At 42.2% G+C, this 18,390-nt stretch overlaps 1 protein-coding gene across 2 annotated transcripts in view; it reads left to right on the forward strand.

The window, feature by feature from the left end:
* Positions 1-18,390, forward strand: part of LOC131679162 (nuclear receptor coactivator 2-like) — a 509,619-nt gene that overhangs the window by 461,984 nt on the left and 29,245 nt on the right. For both annotated transcript variants that reach the window (XM_058959795.1, XM_058959796.1), the window contains exons 3-4: positions 2,927-3,251; positions 3,350-3,508. In XM_058959795.1, the coding sequence (XP_058815778.1) occupies positions 2,927-3,251; positions 3,350-3,508 (484 nt within the window). The remainder of the gene's footprint in view (positions 1-2,926; positions 3,252-3,349; positions 3,509-18,390) is intronic.

Raw genomic sequence — 18,390 nt, forward strand, 5'->3', positions numbered from 1 at the left:
CTTTTAAGGATCACATTGAAGGAATCCAAACAAAATGCAACAAATATATAAAATGTTTATACCCTCTTATAAATAGGAATTCTAGGCTCTGTCTAAAGAACAAACTATTAATTTATAAACAAATATTTAGACCGGCAATGCTATATGCAGTGCCAATCTGCGCAAGTTGTTGTGCTACTAGGAAGAAAACGCTTCAAAGGATTCAGAATAAAATTCTGAAAATGATTTTGAAGCGTCCTCCCTGGTTTAGCACAAATAAGTTGCACAGACTCGCAAACATAGAAACATTAGAAATTATGACGAACAGTATTATAAGAAACTTCCGACAAAAATCCTTGCTCAATTGCAACGATTAGCTCTCTTTATAGTTTATAAGTTAGTTTATAAGATTTGTTTAGCTCCTTATTCACAAGACAAGTAGGTTTAAAACATCCTACTGAAAAAAAATACTTAACTGCGAAAGCATATTATATCTTGATAATAATTAATTGAATCATGTAAACAATAGGGATGAAAAGTCACCACTTGTGGCTGAACACCCAATATACTAAATTAGAAATGTAATGCAAACAAAACAATATAATCAAATAGAAAAATATAAAAAAAATCAATTGTGTGTGTCCATTTTCTACGAATGCAAGTTTAAGATAATGTTAACACATGCAATTTCCTTACACTCAACCCCAGTTTTGATAGTCATCTTCCCCATTACATAGCGGTATTACTGTTATATTCCTCAAGACCACCGAAACAACCGAAACCACTTTGCACGTCCTTATCGGCCGGTTCACCCATTTGAGAACACATTGAAGCACAGCTGGGTATGTCTGGTACAGTAATCGATGTACCTCCAGAATGCAGAAAATATATCTCCATCCACCATGCATCACCGTATCCAGCCAGACCATAACGCCCCGGCTGCGGCAATGGCGGTGATGGCAATGGCGATGGCGACGCTAGCGACGTCCGTCGACGAAGACAAGTTGCATTTGCACCATCATCACCCGCTCCATCCGTTCGGGTGGGGGCTTACACAGCACATCAATTGACTCTGACCTACTGACACCGTTTTTCGGCGCTACTGTTTGGTTTGACGTTTCACTGTGTTTCACTTACTCACCTAAGAGCAGCACAATTACCGGCGAAATTCTGCACAACTTTGCACGTATTCATAGGATGGTGGTGTCGGTGACGGTGTGTATATCTTTTTTTTTTCGTTGCACTTACGCCACACTTTCCTTCGTTGCTCGACGGGTGGTGTAATCCACCCGCTCAATGTCGATAGGCATCCTAAACTGTATAGAAAGATTTGTGCTCGTGTTAAAGGATCCTATTTTGGAAATTAGGGTGAGGCGCTTCCATTAGTTGATTGTTTATGATGAAATGTACCCTAAAACAAGACATCTTTCCGTGAAGCCTAATAACCACGTCAATCTGAGCTCAAAACAAACCGCAAGGTTAAAAAGCCTCTTGCGATGACGTAAAAATGTCTTATTCAACACTCTCTTTCACTCGTCGAACGAAACTCTCACACTGATGCCGAGTTAAGGCACGACGCTAAAAGCCAACCAACCACCAGCGAATGGTTAAATTTTGCACTCCACCAACTCCATCGTATGAGTCGGCCGAACTTGACCTAAATTTGGTTGGTTCGCGAAATGAAAAAAAAGAACTGAATCAGCAGTGAACGGAGTGAATTTTTTGGTGACTAGACACCACCATATACAGGCAGTGTTTTCAAAACAAAAGCACCCCTCTTTCACACACGCTGCTGCTGCTGCATACCAACGCTTACCACCTGCAGATTGCATGCTATGGTTGGTGACTGATGATTCAAATGTGTTTCAGACCAATTCTGCCAGGTTAAACGTGCGGTTGTACAGGCACGCAGGTCCGTCGCCAATCGTCACTCAGCCTGCGGACGGAATGCGAGCGATTTTGACCTTTTGCGGAGGAAATGCGAGGGATTTCACCATGTTGTGAGAAATTAATGGGTCGCCGCCAGGCAGCAGAATTGCTGCTGCATCATTGTGAACGTGTTTTTTCCGGAATTGACTTTTGCTGGTGTCTTAGGTAGGAGGTGCTGTGCTGTGCTATTCGATCAATTGATCGACGTTTGATCAGTTGTGCGTGTGGTTTAGATTGGATCGTTCATTTGTTTCTTTTATTCGAGGTGTTCGGAGGAGGCATTCACTAGGAAAGAAATGTAAGTGGCATTTTGCGGGTTGTATAGAAGGAAACCGTGGAAAATTGAAATTAATTTAATCCTACCGAAAATGGAAAAGCTTGCTACTTTGTTGGTATTTGGGTATCATGCGTCTTCATTCAAATTGTTTATTATATGACTAGTTCATTAAATTTGAAATGTTCCAAGTTGCAAATAATAATTATCACTAGATGCTACTGACAACAGTTAGTTTCGTAGTTAAATGTAAAATTTTAATTCAGTCAATCCGCTTCACAGTACCGAACCACAAACATGTTTTTTCACGTTGCGCTCCGACTCACCGGCGTCATTTTACTTAAAGCACACGTGAAGCACTGAACAAGCAAACTCTTCGCGTTGTCTCTGCGCAACACACCACCACGATCACGACGGCTATGATGATTATGACAATTTTAATAATTGCCGATTTTTGAACGCCACCAACGGTTTACCCCCGGTGATTTCCGGGTATAATTTCGGCTCGCCTTAAAACGAACCAGAAATCGATTGGTACACGATCGTATGAGTCATCACAATGATTGGTCGAAATTCACAAAAAATGGTCGGAATAATAGCTGTCGACTATTGCTAATTACTATAGCGACCACCGGCAAGATTGCTGGTACAATTTACAATTTACCTATTTATTCAATTTCACAATACTGATGAAACATATCGATTCGCTACTTACAAAAGACTCTTTTCTTCCTCTACCTGCAGGCTTGGCCCATGTGAACTTCCATTGCCGGACCAGTGGCTCGTCCATACACAGCTCCTACAATCGTCACAACAATATTCATCGTCGTCGCAAGCAGCAGGTGGCCATAGTTTGGGATTGGCTGGACGGTCAACACTGCCGTTACACTCTCAGCAGCAGCAGCAGCAACAACATTCCAACAGTTCCCAGCAGCAACAGTCTTCAGGTCAGCAACCGTCAGCATCATCACAGCAGCACCATCTGCAGTCGAAAATAATGAACGCCGTGGTTCCGGCCGTGTCGGTTCCGGCAGCAACCAAAAAAATTCGTAGAAAACCAGATACTAAGGTGGGTTTAAAAAAATTTCGTGCTTTTTATTTTTTATTTTCAGCTGATCAATCAAAGCTAGATAATCAATTTGTGTTTGTATTTTGTTTGCTTCCTAGCCTCAATCACAAATCAACAAGTGTAATAACGAGAAACGTCGCCGTGAGTTGGAGAATGAGTACATAGAGCAGCTCGGCGAGTTTCTGCAAATCAACAAGCGGGATATGACCGCTTGCAAGCCGGATAAGGCAGCGATACTCAGTGAAGTGGTGCGAACGGTGAGTCTTGGATGCTTTCGAAAATAATTTCTACTGTTTTCAAATATGTTTTTCGTCGTACTACTCCCACATGGTGTTTCCTATAGCTAATGTGCGTCACAATGCACAGTGGTTCGAATATAGAATTTAGGACTACTACTGCTTTTAGAACAGATTATCTGTGTTATTTGAAAATAATTTTCGCAACAAAAATAGATAAATAGTTGTTCAGAATAACACCTGCGGCAACACTGCCGGCGACCGGTGCGGAGGATATACTAGATGGTGAGAAGAAATGTGAATGAAACTGAGATAGTAGAAGGAAAGTAAACAAAACAAGTGGTAAAGAGAATTACAGGCACGTAGCCAGAGAGCTGATTAGGGGGCTAAACCCCACCCCCGAAATTGTTCAAAAAAGTTAGAGATAAAACAGCTAGTTTTAATAAATTTGGATCTCGTTTGGTTTGAACAAATTAATGAGAAAATGTTGAAGAAGATTACCATTTCTAACAACGCACAGTGGAAAAAATGGACCCAAAAAAAGGCTGGATGTTGTTTACCAGGTAAGGGTTTTCTTATGTAAAAAGGGTTGAAAAATTGATTGCTAGTATTTACAACGACCACACGGTACGCTATCATGCCCGTTTCGTTTTCGTTTGAGTTTATTTTCAAAACTGAATATATATAACTCAAAAGAAAGTTGGAAACGGCTGACAAAAATTGATATTTCTTATGAAAAAAGTCCAGAAAATCGATTGAAAACATCTAGAATCATCTCACGAAACGAAACCCATTTTACCCCAATTCTCCGCAAAACTAAAGTTTGAAGTTAATCCTGGCTTTATATTTCGGTAAAAGGCTATATGCGGCTGATCAAAAGTAATGATTCTTATGTATAAAAATCCAGGTTATCGTTTGAATATAGTTAGACTGGTCGCCCGAAACACATGTACCCGTTTTACCCCAATTCTTCCCATAACTCAAGTATAAAGTCAAACCAGGCTCTACATTTCAGAAAGAGGCTGAATGCGGTTGATCAAAAGTAGTATTTCTTATGCAAAAAAATCTGGGAAATCGATTGAAGATAGTTAGAATGGCCGCACGAAACATGTGTACCCGTTTTACCCCAAATCTTCCCATATCTCGAGTGGAAAGTTAAACCTAACTGTGATTCTCGAAAAGAGGCTGAAGGTGGCTGATGAAAAGTAGTAATCCGTATATAGAAAAATCCGGGGAATCGGTTGAAGATAGTTGGAATGGCCGCACGAAACGTTTGTATCCGTTTCACCCCAATTATTTACATAATACAAGCCTTACTTAATATTTCAGAAAGAAGCAGAAAGTGGTTGATCAAAACTATTTTTTTATGCCAAATAATCCAGGAAATCGATTGAAGGTAGTTCGAATGACCGGATAAAACACTTGTATCCGTTTTACCCCAACTTCTTCCCATAGCTCAAGTGTGAGGTTAAACCTAGCTCTGCTTCTCCGAATGAAGCTGAATGCGGCTGATGAAACGTAGCAATTCCTATGTAAAAACTTCTGGTAAATCGAATGAAAATAGTTAGAATGACCGTACGAAACGTGTATACCCGTTTTACCCCAATTCTTCACATAATGTATGTGTGAAGTTATACCTTACTCAATATTTCAGCAAGAGGCTGCTGTAAGCGGCTCACCAAAGTAGTTTCTCTTGTGTAAGGGTGCTTACAGAGTAGCGGCGAGAAACTGAGCTGGAGCTGGAACTGACATTAGGATGCGAGATGCGAGAAACCTGCCTGCAGCAAAGTAAAGGGATGATGTCAGAGTGAAAGCGGGCTGTCGGCGCCGATCCGCTCAGCTTTCACTCTGACAGGTTCCATTTGATATGCTGCAAGCAGGTTTCTCGCATCTCGCATTTTAATGTTAGTGCCAGCCCCTGCTCAGCTTCTCGCGGCCACTCTGTAAGCACCCTAAATCAGTTCAGGGATTCGATTAAAAATACTTGGAATGACCACACGAAACGTGTTGACCCGTTTTACCCCAATTCTGTTCCTTACACTTGTGTGAAATTATACTTACCCAACATTTCAGAAAGAGGCTGAAAGCGGCTGATAAAAAGTAATTTTTTTATGTTAAATACTTCAGGGAATCAATTAAAGGTAGCTAGAATATCCGCACGAAACATGTGTACCCGTTTTACCCTAAGTTCCTCTGATAACTCAAATATGAAGTTAAACCTGGCTGTACTTCTCCGAAAGAGGCTGACTGCAACTGATGAAAAATACTAATTCTTATGTACTAAAAATTCGCGTTGAGCCTGTTTTTGAAAGGATGAGTAAGGTATAACTGCACACATACATTACGTGAAGAATTGGGGCAAAACGGGCATGCACGTTTCGTGCGGTCATACTAGCTATCTCTAATCGATTCCCAGGAATTTTGTACCTAAGAATAACTACTTTTCATCAGCCGCATTCAGCCTCTTCCCGAGAGGTACAGCCAGGTTTAACTTGACATGTGAGCTATGGGAAGAAGTTGGGGTAAAACGGATACACGTGTTTTGAACTACCTTCAATCGATTTCCTGGATTATATGGCATAAAAAAATTAGTTTTGATCAACCACTTTCTGCTTCTTTCTGAAATATTAAGCAAGGTGTATCACCACGCTTGTATTATGTAAATAATTGGGGTAAAACGGATACAAACATTTCGTGCGGCCATTCCAACTATCTTCAACCGATTTCCCGGATTTTTCTATATAAGAATTACTTCTTTTCATCAGTCATTTTGAGCCTCTTTTCGAGAAGCACAGTCAGGTTTAACTTTCCACTTGAGATATGGGAAGATTTGGGGTAAAACGGGTACACATGTTTCGTGCGGCCATTCTAACTATCTTCAATCGATTTTCCAGAATTTTTTGCATAAGAAATACTACTTTTGATCAACCGCATTCAGCCTCTTTCTGAAATGTAGAGCCTGGTTTGACTTTATACTTCAATTATGGGAAGAATTGGGGTAAAATGGGTACATACGCTTCGGGTGACCAGTCTAACTATATTCAAACGATAACCTAGATTTTTATACATAAGAATCATCACTTTTGATCAGCCGCATATAGCCTTTTACCGAAATGTAAACCGAAGATTAACTTCAAACTGCGCAGAATTGGGGTAAAATAGGTGTATACGTTTCGTGAGATGATTCTAAATATCTTCAATCATTTTTCTGGCCTTTTTTACATAAGAAATATCAATTTTTGTCAGCTGTTTCCAACTTTCTTCTGAGTTATATATTCAGTTTTGAAAATAAGCTCAAACGAAAAGGAGAATTGGGGCAAAACGGACATGATAGCGTACTTTACGGTCATTTTAAATACCTGCCATAGACTCCTTAGACATTTTTACATAAGAGGAATTCCACGAAGATCCGTCCGAAAATCTTTAAAATCGTGACCGACCATCTTAGATTCCAATGAAATTTTACACGTTTCACCGTCATGCAAGACTAAATATTTTCCACAGGTAATAAGATAATTTTAACTCAAGAGCAACTTTTCAAAAGGGCGTAAACGTTTCTACGTGCATGAATTTTAAATTGTTTTTGTTCGATTACTGTATTTTATACAGCAAAACTATCTGAGAACGAGTTACAGGGAATGAATACTTCTGTCTGAAAAAATATACACTGAAAAAAATGTTGTGTCATTTTTCAAAAAAAAACAAAAATTTATGATAAAAATTTAAATTGCGAAAAAACCCATTTTTTTTAATTTTTTTATGTTTTGTTACCAGAAACCTAAAGAGAAAAAAAAACATTTCAATTGTGATTGCATAATGGAGAAAAAATCGGTAAAAAAGTTTTTCTAACAATAACTTCGTACATGTTTTTAAATTTCATACTAATTGACATACAAAAGTTGTGATTTTATTACAAAATATAATTCTAAGCACAATTTAAAATAAAAATGCATTTAACAAAAATCTTTCAAAATGCGATAGTTTTCGAGATATTTGAAATTTTGCTACTTCAAAAACAATTAATTCGTGTAATTATGCTCTTTTTAAAAGTTAAACGCTATTTTAAATCGAAATGCTCTTAACAAAAATTTTCTAAAATGTAGTAGTTCTCGAGATATTTTAACTTTTGTTTTAACAACACAATTATTTTGTTTTATTACGACCTTTTCATAAGTTAGTCGCGTTTCTCCATCAACAATAATAGGTTTTTCAAAAGGCCCGTAAACTTTCCTGCAACTTTCTCTTTGACACCAAGGCGATATTGTGAAACATTTTAAAGTTACATGAAAACAACCAACATATGATTCAGCTATATAGTTTAATCAACAGACCCTATGGTAAGAAGTATTCATCTTTGATTACAACACTTAGCCTTCTATCAAGCTATTGAGTAAAGTCGCGTTTTTGATACTTTTTTTCCCACTGTGCAACGGTTAAGATAGTTATTGTGCTTTCTACTTCTGCCCGAGCCAGTGCGAAGCGAACAACAAAAAACAGTTACTTTTATATTGTGTGCCTTGTCTGAACGAAAGAAACTTATTTTGAATCTTGCTGTGGTTATCTGTCGAGATGAGTGAGTCGCAGAAGCAAGGAGTGGTGCTCCGGTCATATGCGGTGGTTACTGACTTCCGGCCTTTTTGAATAAGATCGAACATTCGTGATGTGAAATATTAGCTAAAGGTGAAAATTGAGGTTAGGCTCACGGAAGTTGGTTTTATCGAGTTCTAGCATGTCAGGTATTCAATTCTGATAATGTTCAACCAATTGGCCCAGGCGAAACCATCCATTTTTCATAACCACTTAAAACTCGTGGTTGTGCGAAAACGCTATAATCAAGATCCTCATATATAAGGATGATAAGCAAATCAGTAATCGGCTGCAAGATATCTGGCACCACTTAAAAACACGGTGGCTATTAAGAGATTCATGTCACATTTTGGAGAAATGGAATCCACTAGGGTTTTTAACTGTTTTTTTGGTGACAATCTGGATGAACCAACCCATAAATGCCTTATCTGCACCGCTAAGAAGCAAGCCCGTAATCATGCTATGGGCGGACCTTCGTGTCCCTTTGATGAGGCAAATAAGAAGAAGCCGTGAACGTCACACAGCTAAATCTTAACCATTGTGCAGCAGCTCAACAGCTGTTGTGGCAGTCGGTCTCGGAGTCGAGGACAGATGTCGCCCTCCTATCCGACCCGTACAACATCCCTGCCGGCAACGGCAATTGGGTTTCGGACGGGTCTGGGATGGTGGCAATCTGTACAACGGGACGGTTCCCGGTTCAAGAGGTAATACACTCCTCCGCCGAGGGTGTTGCGATTGCCAAGATCAATGGCGTGTTCTATTGTAGCTGATACTAGATGATTGCCAGGCTCTCGTCAAACTTAGTGGGCCGGAAACCGGTAGTTATAGCGAGAGACTTTAACGCTTGGACAGTAGAGTGAGGCAGCCGCTGTACAAATAGCAGGGGCCAAGCGCTAATGGAGGCGCTTGCGAAACTCGATACTGTGCTAGCTAACAATGGCTCCGCTAGCACATTCCGTAGAAACGGGGTGGAGGCATGGATTGACGTAACATTTGCCAGCCCGAGTCTGGTTCCAGGCATGGAATGGAGGGTAGACGAAGGCTACACCCATAGCGATCATTTAGCAATCCGCTTTAGGATCAACTATGGTGTGCAGCATCCGAGGGCGGGAGATCCCTGTCAGGTACGCGGGTGGAAGTCCAATCACTTCGACAGCGAAGCTTTCACCGCGGCCCTGGGACTGGAGGCCAACACCGACAGTCTAAGCGGGGATGCGCTGGTAGCTGTTCTATCACGCGCGTGCGACGCCACTATGCCGAGAAAAACACTGCCAAGAAACGGCAGATGCCCTGTATACTGGTGGAGTGCCGAGATTGCAGCTCTACGGTCAGCCTGCCTCAGAGCTGGACGTAGGATGCAAAGAGCTCGCACCGAGGATGCAAGAGAGAACCGCCGTGAAGTGTTTCGAGCTGCGAAATTGGCCCTTAACAAGGCCATTAAAAGCAGCAAGAGAGCGTGTTTCGACAACCTGTGTGAGAGTGCCAACGCGAATCCTTGGGGTGACGCCTACCGGATTGTGATGGCCAAGACCAAAGGGGGCTCTTCACCCCCAGAACGGTCTCCGGTCCGGTTGGCGACGATTATCGAAGTACTCTTCCCGTGTCGAGCCACAAACCCGTGGCCACCTGCACTACGGCCGTAATGGTGGCTCCGGTGACGAATGAAGAACTACTCGCAGCGGCTAATTCCCTAGCAATGAACAAAGCTCCAGGGCCGGACGGAGTTCCAAACAGCGCTCTCAAGGCAGCGATCATAGCGAACCCGAACATGTTCAGGCTAGCTACACAAAGATGCCTTGACGAGTGCCGTTTCCCCGATAGATGGAAAAGGCAGAAATTGGTGCTGTTGCCGAAGCCCGGAAAGCCGCCAGGCGACCCATCGGCGTACAGACCAATCTGTCTGATCGACACGACTGGCAAATGGCTTGAGAGGATCATCCTCAACAGGCTAACCCCGTACGCAGATGGCACGGACGGCCTGTCAAGCAACCAGTTTGGCTTTCGGAAGGGTAAGTCCACAGTGGACGCTCTCAACTCAGTGATAAAGACTGCCGAGATAGCGATCCAACGAAAAAGGCGAGGCATTCGATACTGTGCGTTAGTGACACTTGACGTGAAGGACGCATTCAACAGCGCAAGCTGGGATGCCATCGCGCTCTCGTTACACGGTGGGTCTGCACCGGATCGTGAAAAGCTACTTTCAGAACTGCTTACTGCTATACGAGACCGATGCCGGTCAGAAAGGGGTTCCGATTGCCGCCGGAGTCCCGCAAGGCTCGATCCTAGGCCCGGTGCTATGGAACCTCATGTATAACGGGGTTCTGAGACTAAAGTTCCCTCCTGGGGTCAAGATCGTCGGCTTTGCCGATGACGTAACCTTGGAGGTCTACGGGGAGTCAATCCCTGAGATAGAACTAACTGAAGAACACGCGCTCAACACGGTGGAGGAATGGATGAGCGCGAGAGGCCTGGAGCTCGCTCAGCATAAGACGGAGGTAGTTATCGTCATCGTCAACAACCGCAAGTCGGCACAACATGCAGTTATCCATGTGGGAGAAGTCGTGATCACCTCACAGCGAAGTCTGAAGTCTCTCGGAGTCATTATAGACGACAAGCTGACCTTTGGCAGCCACGTCGACTATACATGCAAGAGAGCGTCGACTGCTGTTGCGGCTCTATCGAGGATGATGTCCAACAGCTCAAAGGTGTGCGCCAGTAGACGTAGGCTACTGGCGGGCGTTAACGTATCTATCCTCAGGTACGGTGGCCTGTCATGGTCAAGAGCACTGAGGGTAACCAGTTACCTACAGAAACTGGAGAGCACCTACCGCGTGATGTGCCTCAGAGTGATATCTGCCTACCGCACGGTATCACACGATGCATCCTGCGTGATAGCGAGCATGATGCCAGTCATTCGGGAAGATGAGGAGTGTTTCGAGCTACGTGGAAATAGAGGAGCCCGCGAGCGCACCAGGGTGACCTCGGTCGCCAGATGGCAGCGTGAGTGAGATAACTCCTCGAAAGGTAGGTGGACCCACCGGCTGATACCTAGCATATCGGGCTGGGTGGGAAGACCCCATGGGGAAGTTCACTTCCATCTAACACAATTCCTGTCAGGCCATGGCTGTTTCCGACAGTACCTCCACAGGTTCGGGCACGCGGAGGTCCCAGCCTACCCGGACTGTCCAGGTGTAGATGAAACTGCCGAACACATACTGTTCGTATGTCCTCGTTTCGACGTCGAAAGAATAGCAGTGCTTGACGTTTGTGGCTGGGACACAACCCCTGATACCCTTATTCAGCGGATGTGTCAATCGGTGGAGAAGTGGAACGTGGAGTCTCGACTGCAACCACCCAGATTGGTTGTAGGCTACAAGGAATTTGGCGCACCGAGCAACAGACGATGGGCACGACTAACTAGTGATTGGTTAGTTGGAGCGAAAAAGGCCGAGCGCAAAAAAAGTGAGTGAATGGTCTGTCCATGCTGAGGCAGGTTTAACGCAGCGACTGGCAACCGCGTAAGGGGTAAACCCAGCCACCCCGAAGCAAGGCAGAAGAGTGAGTGTATAGGCATATATGTGGACTGTCTCATGCCAAGATGGGAGGGTCGTAGCGTAGTATGTTGGGACTTAGCTATCGATGCCTCGTGGCGTGGCAGAGGAGTGAAAGGGTGAGCATCCAAGTCAGTCTCACACGGTATGTTAAGGGTGAGCACAAAAGTCAGCCTCACATGGTATGGTAGAGGCTAGCACAAAAGTAAGCCTAGCAAGGAATGAGTAAGGTGAGCACACAAGTCAGCCTCGCATGGTATGTCAGAAGTGGGGCCTAAGGAAAATGTCCCACATGGGATGCCAGGGGGAGTGACAGAGGTATAATAGAGTGGCACGATTGAGAGTGAACCAGGTGATAGGGTGAGCAGCCAAGTCAGCCTCACATGGTATGGGTGAGGCGAGCACAAAAGTAAGCCTAGCAAGGAATGAGTAAGGTGAGCACATAAGTCAGCCTCGCAAGGAACGAAAAAGGTGAGCACAAAAGTCAGCCTCATGTGGAGTGTTTGAGAGTGAATCAAGGTGCGATAGAGAGAGCACCCAAGTAAGCCTCATACAGGACGTATGAACGCATGAGCGAGAGTGAATGAGTACATCAAGTACAGCCATCCCCCCAGAAGTAATACCGAGAGTTAGTCCCTGGGGGGAACGATGGCGGAGCCCAATGGAGTTTGATCGGTATTAATGGCAGCGTCACCATTCGAGCCCGACTCACCCCCAGTACAACCCGTGTGGTAGCTTGGCACCTACTAATAGCACGTGTACTGGGCTAGTACGTAAATGTCTTATCCATTGCAAAAAAAAACTAGGAGAAATATAGCATAGTGCATACTATATTGGCCTGCTAAGCCACACCAAGTTTCGGTTCATTAATTCTCATCAGCTTAAACAGAACTTCTTTTCTTACGGGACATGAGGTAGGGCCAGAGGTTTGCTCAGAAACATAAACAGTGTTTTCGTTTTTTTTTTAATCTAGTGTCAATCCGGCGCTAGCTTAGTCCGTTAATTAAGTTAGTGTCGGATTCTGATGAGAGGAACTCGAAACGCCTCCAATAAGTATCACATTTCGACATTATCTTTGTTCGAACATTCTCTGGATATTTCTAACGTGTATTCCAGAATACCTAGCATTTTCTGGCACCATCAGGGATTGTTATACTTCGTTTACCCATACATAATTTTTTCTTGAATATCCTTTACTGTAACTAGGGTAAATTGTAACTTATAAATAGACATTAAAATTTAAATTTAAAATCATTAATTCATCGATGTTCTATTATCTCTCTAGTAGAGAACATATTTTTATGATTATTGGTTTCCATTTTCTCAATTTTGAATTGTTTTCGCTAAAAACTTTCGAACATTTCATTCAGTGCCTAGTGGCTATGCAGTAGAGGGATTCCATGAGAAACCGGCCGACCACAAAATATGACTATCGTCGATTCGAACGAAACTTTGACGTTACGTTCGGCTTATGAATCTCCTTGATTTTCTCTGACAATTGCAATGTTTTGATACAATAAATGGGCGTAAAGGCGTTTCATAACTAATTTACTTAAGTCAAACTTGCTTGTAAAAAAATAAATCATAGATTTGCGTTTTCACTTCAGCTCATCAGTATCTGGCAAACCAACATGGTCACCAGATAGACGCTTAATCCAAAATGAAACACTACTTATGTTCACAAGTAAATCAGTCGGTTGCGGAGTAAGTTGAATTAAAACCATTACATGCATGAAGTAAAAGAATTGTATTTTGATTCCGGGATACTGATGAGACGACGTCGAGACGTAAATCTGTGACTTACTGCAGTTATAGGTATTGTGCCCTTCATTCACAAAATGGTACTAAATACAAGTTACTCATCAAGCAAGTTGTGAAAACGTGCTTCTTCATTCATTAATTCTATAAAAATCAAACTTAGACTACATCAGCTTTATTACGAATAACCCTATGTATCATAATCCATCAAATGTCATCAAGATCTAAAACGAAGCTCATCTTTGAAATGAAAGTTTCAACACAATAGCTCCCTACCGCCTGCCAGCATTTATCACGATCGTTGCTCGAATTAAGTCGTTCACTCTCACACGAACAACTGAAATAATCGCTATTCCAGAATATAAGATCTGCTACTGTGGCACCGCTAAGTCCTTTCAATACGAAAACTAAATATAAATATCTCTTCCCCCGCCCACTTTTTATTTGCAATCGCTGTCGTAGTCACTCTCTACAACCACATCTCGTGCAGCTCATCACCCAAGTGTGTAGTTTAAATCTGTACGATTACACCATTTTCTGCGCTAGTGAAACTGTTTTCATAACATCATAATAAAGTTGTACGTTTCACTTTCAATAAACGCCACCTCGACACTCGGCCCCACCGCACCGCACTGTCCGAGCCAAGCATCACCCGATCCGTTGGCAGCTGACGCGGGCTTAGCGGGTTCCCGTCGCGTCGATCGCGACGAGCCGTACATCCGACCATCATATATCTCTCTCTCTGTCTCGGCTCCGCACTGGTCGCAGTGTCTAGTTTCTGTGTACGGTTGCAGTTTGGTCGCATGTAAACCCGGGCAAGCAATGAAAACAATCATCGCCATCATTGAAGTGCATCCGAATCAGCATTACAAGCTCGGATGCAATATGAGGTTTGGATATACAGAGAGAGAGCTTGTGTGCATTAGTTAACGGTGTAGAGCCGGCTCTAATTGCTGCTGTCTTCAATCGCGCATGTATATCTAAAAGTACACGTTCGGCGGCGTGCTGAGCCTGTCAGTGGTTCCACATTTCGCTAACTATGCTTTCTGTTTCGAGTTACAGTGTAAACAACGTCGGTAGCATTCCTGAGGTATGAATCACAAACGAAAAATGTTATAATAAAATGCAATATAAATGACTAATTAATATACCACTATTGCAATTAAACTGCTTTAAAATGGTAAATCGGAACTATTTCAATCACCAGAGTAAAGGAAACTTTTGATATCTATACAGCAAATATTACACGTGGCGATCCGCGGATTCGCTCGACAGTCCTTGTGAATTCCATAAATGTACCAATAGTCTCCTCGGGCGACCTGCCTCACCCTTCCCAGAGTACCCTGGTCAACAACTGGTTCACGCGCGGGGAAGATGCGGATCACGATCGCGGTCATGATCAGCTGCGCGGGACCGAAACAGAAACACACTAGCACACTGACACTCGTGGCATGCCCTGGCATCCGCTGGGACAAATGTCTGAGACGAAGACTAACTACGATCAATCATACCTACTGACTAGACTAGACTCTGTCGTGGTGATGTCGTACGTCTTGCTAAACTTGATTTAGTGTGATCGTGACGTGTGGGATCAACTGAATCTATATTGAATGAGTAGCGCACATTAGGTGGTACAAGGAACGAGTCCGGCAAACCGCGAAAAAGACAGGGATCTCATTCGGTTGCCTCGGTAGCCAATCAACGTCTCGATAAAGCTTACTCGATGAAAGTGAAAATTTGTTCAGCAAGTTACTTCATCTAAGCGGGCGTTCGTTTGAAGTAGATCGGTGCACTGTTCACCGCTTAGTCATGGGATCTAGATATAAAATCGATTTTGGTGAATGTCGACGAGAGTTTAATATTTGTTTGAGCGGGGGATGACAAAATTTTTCGTGTTTTCTTTTGCGTGAACATGATCACTATGGTGTTAATGAAGGTTAATGCGTCTCGGTTCAAAATAACGACGGTTATTCAACTTTCATTATAAATTTACACGTGAGGTTGGTTATTTTTGATGATCACTCTTTAGAAAAGTATGACGTGCGTTTACAAGTTGTTTTATCAGCTATAACCCTCATCGATTTCCACGAGTAATCCGTAGTCTAGTATTTCGATATACTTTTCGCTATACAAGAGGAACGATATAATTTATTAAGGTTAAGGGTCTTGGAGCTATACAGATGAGTAGGAAACAGTTGGGTATTTTTAACGAGATTATTGAATTTAGGAATTTCGATTCAGAATACATCACCAGGTCCACCTCAATCCGGCAGCGATTCCTCCAGACGATTTCGTAGTACGGCTCAGATGCGGATCGGCAGCACACCGAGTTGCGCGTGTAATATTCGTGCTGTTGCTCCCGTGTTTGTTAACTCATATGATAGAGGTGTTTCGTGTTGCATCAAACCAGCAGAATGCTTTTCAATACTGGCTGTATACGGGAATAGAATAGAAATAGAACCTTGAAGTCGCATCAAACCATCGATGGTGTATGACACAGACGGAGGAGGGCATTTCTGAGATTGAAAAAAAGCTTTTTTAGTTAAAATTTATTCGGATTCCCTCGATTTCTCAGAAAATCGCAAGACTTTCTGACTATCGTAGCTATTCGTGGAACCGTCATTCTAAAATATTAGTTTTCACAGCTGAATCGGAAATAAGCATTTACCGTGGAGTGATTGGTTATTTATAGTGCCAATGACGGAAAATCGTAGAACTGTTTATACTTTGAAGGATTTTAAATACCTTTTCAAAAGTTTTGGCGACTTTGAAAAGAGCCATTTTTGTCTATAGTGTTAGTAAAAGAAAAAACCTGTTTTAATACACCTAGAGGTGCAATTGTGCCTTTCTCAATTCTCCAAACTATGATTTAATAGCTGGTTCGTACAATATAACATTATGGAAATGTCTTTCATTCTTATTACACTTGGTAAGTATATAAGAGCACCTTTTTGCATTCATCGCGGTATCGGTTTGAATCGGAGTTTTCTATGTGATCGCACTCCGCAACCCGTAACTCCGGAGCCGGAAGTCGGATGGAGATGGAATTTAGTATCAGTTTCCAGGGACGCAACACCTTTCATTTGAGACTAAGTTGACCAAATCGGTCTAGCCATTTTCGAGAAACCAATGTAATCGTTATTCTGAATTTTGATGCTTCCGGGTCCGTCGATGATGGCCAGTGTAACCAAAGAGACTTTGAATGACTGTTGGTGACCTAGATCTACAAATTCAACAGTTGTGTTTACATTTTGGAAAAAAAATTCACCTTCTTACATTCATCGCAGAATTCGTTAGAATCGGGATTTGCTGCGTGATCGTACGTATCAACCTGTAATTCAGGAACCAGAACTCGGATCCACACAAAATTCAACAGCAGCTGATGGACCTTTCTTTTACAATCAAGTTTGTCAAAATCGGTTCAGAAAATTCCGAGAAACCGATGTGGACAAATCAAAAAAAAATTGTTTTGTAACCATACTCTTCAACTCGTAATCCGGAACAAGATGTCGGTTGAAAATGAAATTCAATAGCAACCTATGGGAATATTATATCTTTCATTTGAATCTTAGTTTGTAAAAATCGATTCAGTCATCTCCGAGTAACCGATGTGGACATTTTGTTAACAAATCTGCACATACAAACACATACATACATACATACATACATGAAGTTAAACCTGAATCACTGTGATACCGCACAGCAACTGTTGTGGCAGTCTACGACAGAAACTATGTGCGATGTCGCTTTGATCGTAGAGCCTTATCAAGTCCCCCCTAATCGAATCGATAATCGAACGCCTTTGTGTATAGACGTGTTTTTACGGTCCGCAGTTAATTGTTATTTATTTATCTTTCTACCGTCGCGCGTGTGTTCAATCCTATTAAACAACGGTTATCATAATGAGCTGCAGTGTGACATCTTGTAATATCAGCGACGATCGTTTCTTGTGGCAGTGTGAATTCTGCAGAAAATGTTATCACGCAGCTTGTGTAGGAGTCCAGCGAAATCAAGAAGAATTTATCTCGCACTTCATGATTCCCCTGTGTGCAGATTGCCAGCATAATCTAAAGGTAGGCATAGACACACGAAAAGTGCTGTACCAACAGGAAAAATTATTTGAATCTATAACTACGCAAACGGACTGCAACTTACAAATAGCAGCCGACATAAAAAAGTTCAATTCAATTGTTGACTTATTCGAAAATGTTGAGCTGCAGCTTAAAGAATCAGTGGCGAATGTGAACATAAACACATCGTCGCAAGTGGCAAATGCTGTATCGGCACTATCGCAGGCCATTGACAGTAATTCTTTTAATAAGGCCGATGAGCTGGTCACGCTGAAAAACCATATCACATCACTATTCAACATATCTATGGGATCCACAAAAAAACACATTGAAGAGTATGTAAATGATCTCACTGCCGATTTGACCAGAGAATTGAAAAAAATCTGCAGCGAAGTTCAGAACTTGAGCACCCTTACCATAGATATGGCAGCTCATTGTAATGAACACTACCTGAGTGAATCGCGTCCTACACAGGCCCGTAGCCAGGATTTTGTTTCGGGAGGGGCTTAAAAAAATTTGCATAAAGCTTTTAATTCTGACAATTTGATATAGTCACTAGAAACTAAATTAAATTTTGAAAAGTTCATAATGAAATCAATTCCAAATCAAAGACAATCCTAAAAATATGTTCATTGTCACAAGAAAGGTTATAGTACTTACTCTCGTTACAACAAAGTATATTCCAGAGTTCACAGTATTTATGCGCTAACCGAATATGACAATGCTTGACGGTGCTGGAAAACACTAGGTGTTCCAAGCTACACCTTTAAAAGGCGTAGAAGATGCTAAACCGAAATGAGTAGAAAAATATCCATAAAATGTTCGAACGAAGAGAATGTCGAAATTCGTACAAAATCTTCTGATTTAGCAAGCGATTTGTAGATGCGCAGAGACGGTTCAACTTCTATTTTCTTTGTCTGGTGTTCTGCGAGTATTA

The sequence above is a fragment of the Topomyia yanbarensis genome, chromosome 2, assembly GCF_030247195.1.
Source record: "Topomyia yanbarensis strain Yona2022 chromosome 2, ASM3024719v1, whole genome shotgun sequence".
NCBI classification, from domain to species: domain Eukaryota; kingdom Metazoa; phylum Arthropoda; class Insecta; order Diptera; family Culicidae; genus Topomyia; species Topomyia yanbarensis.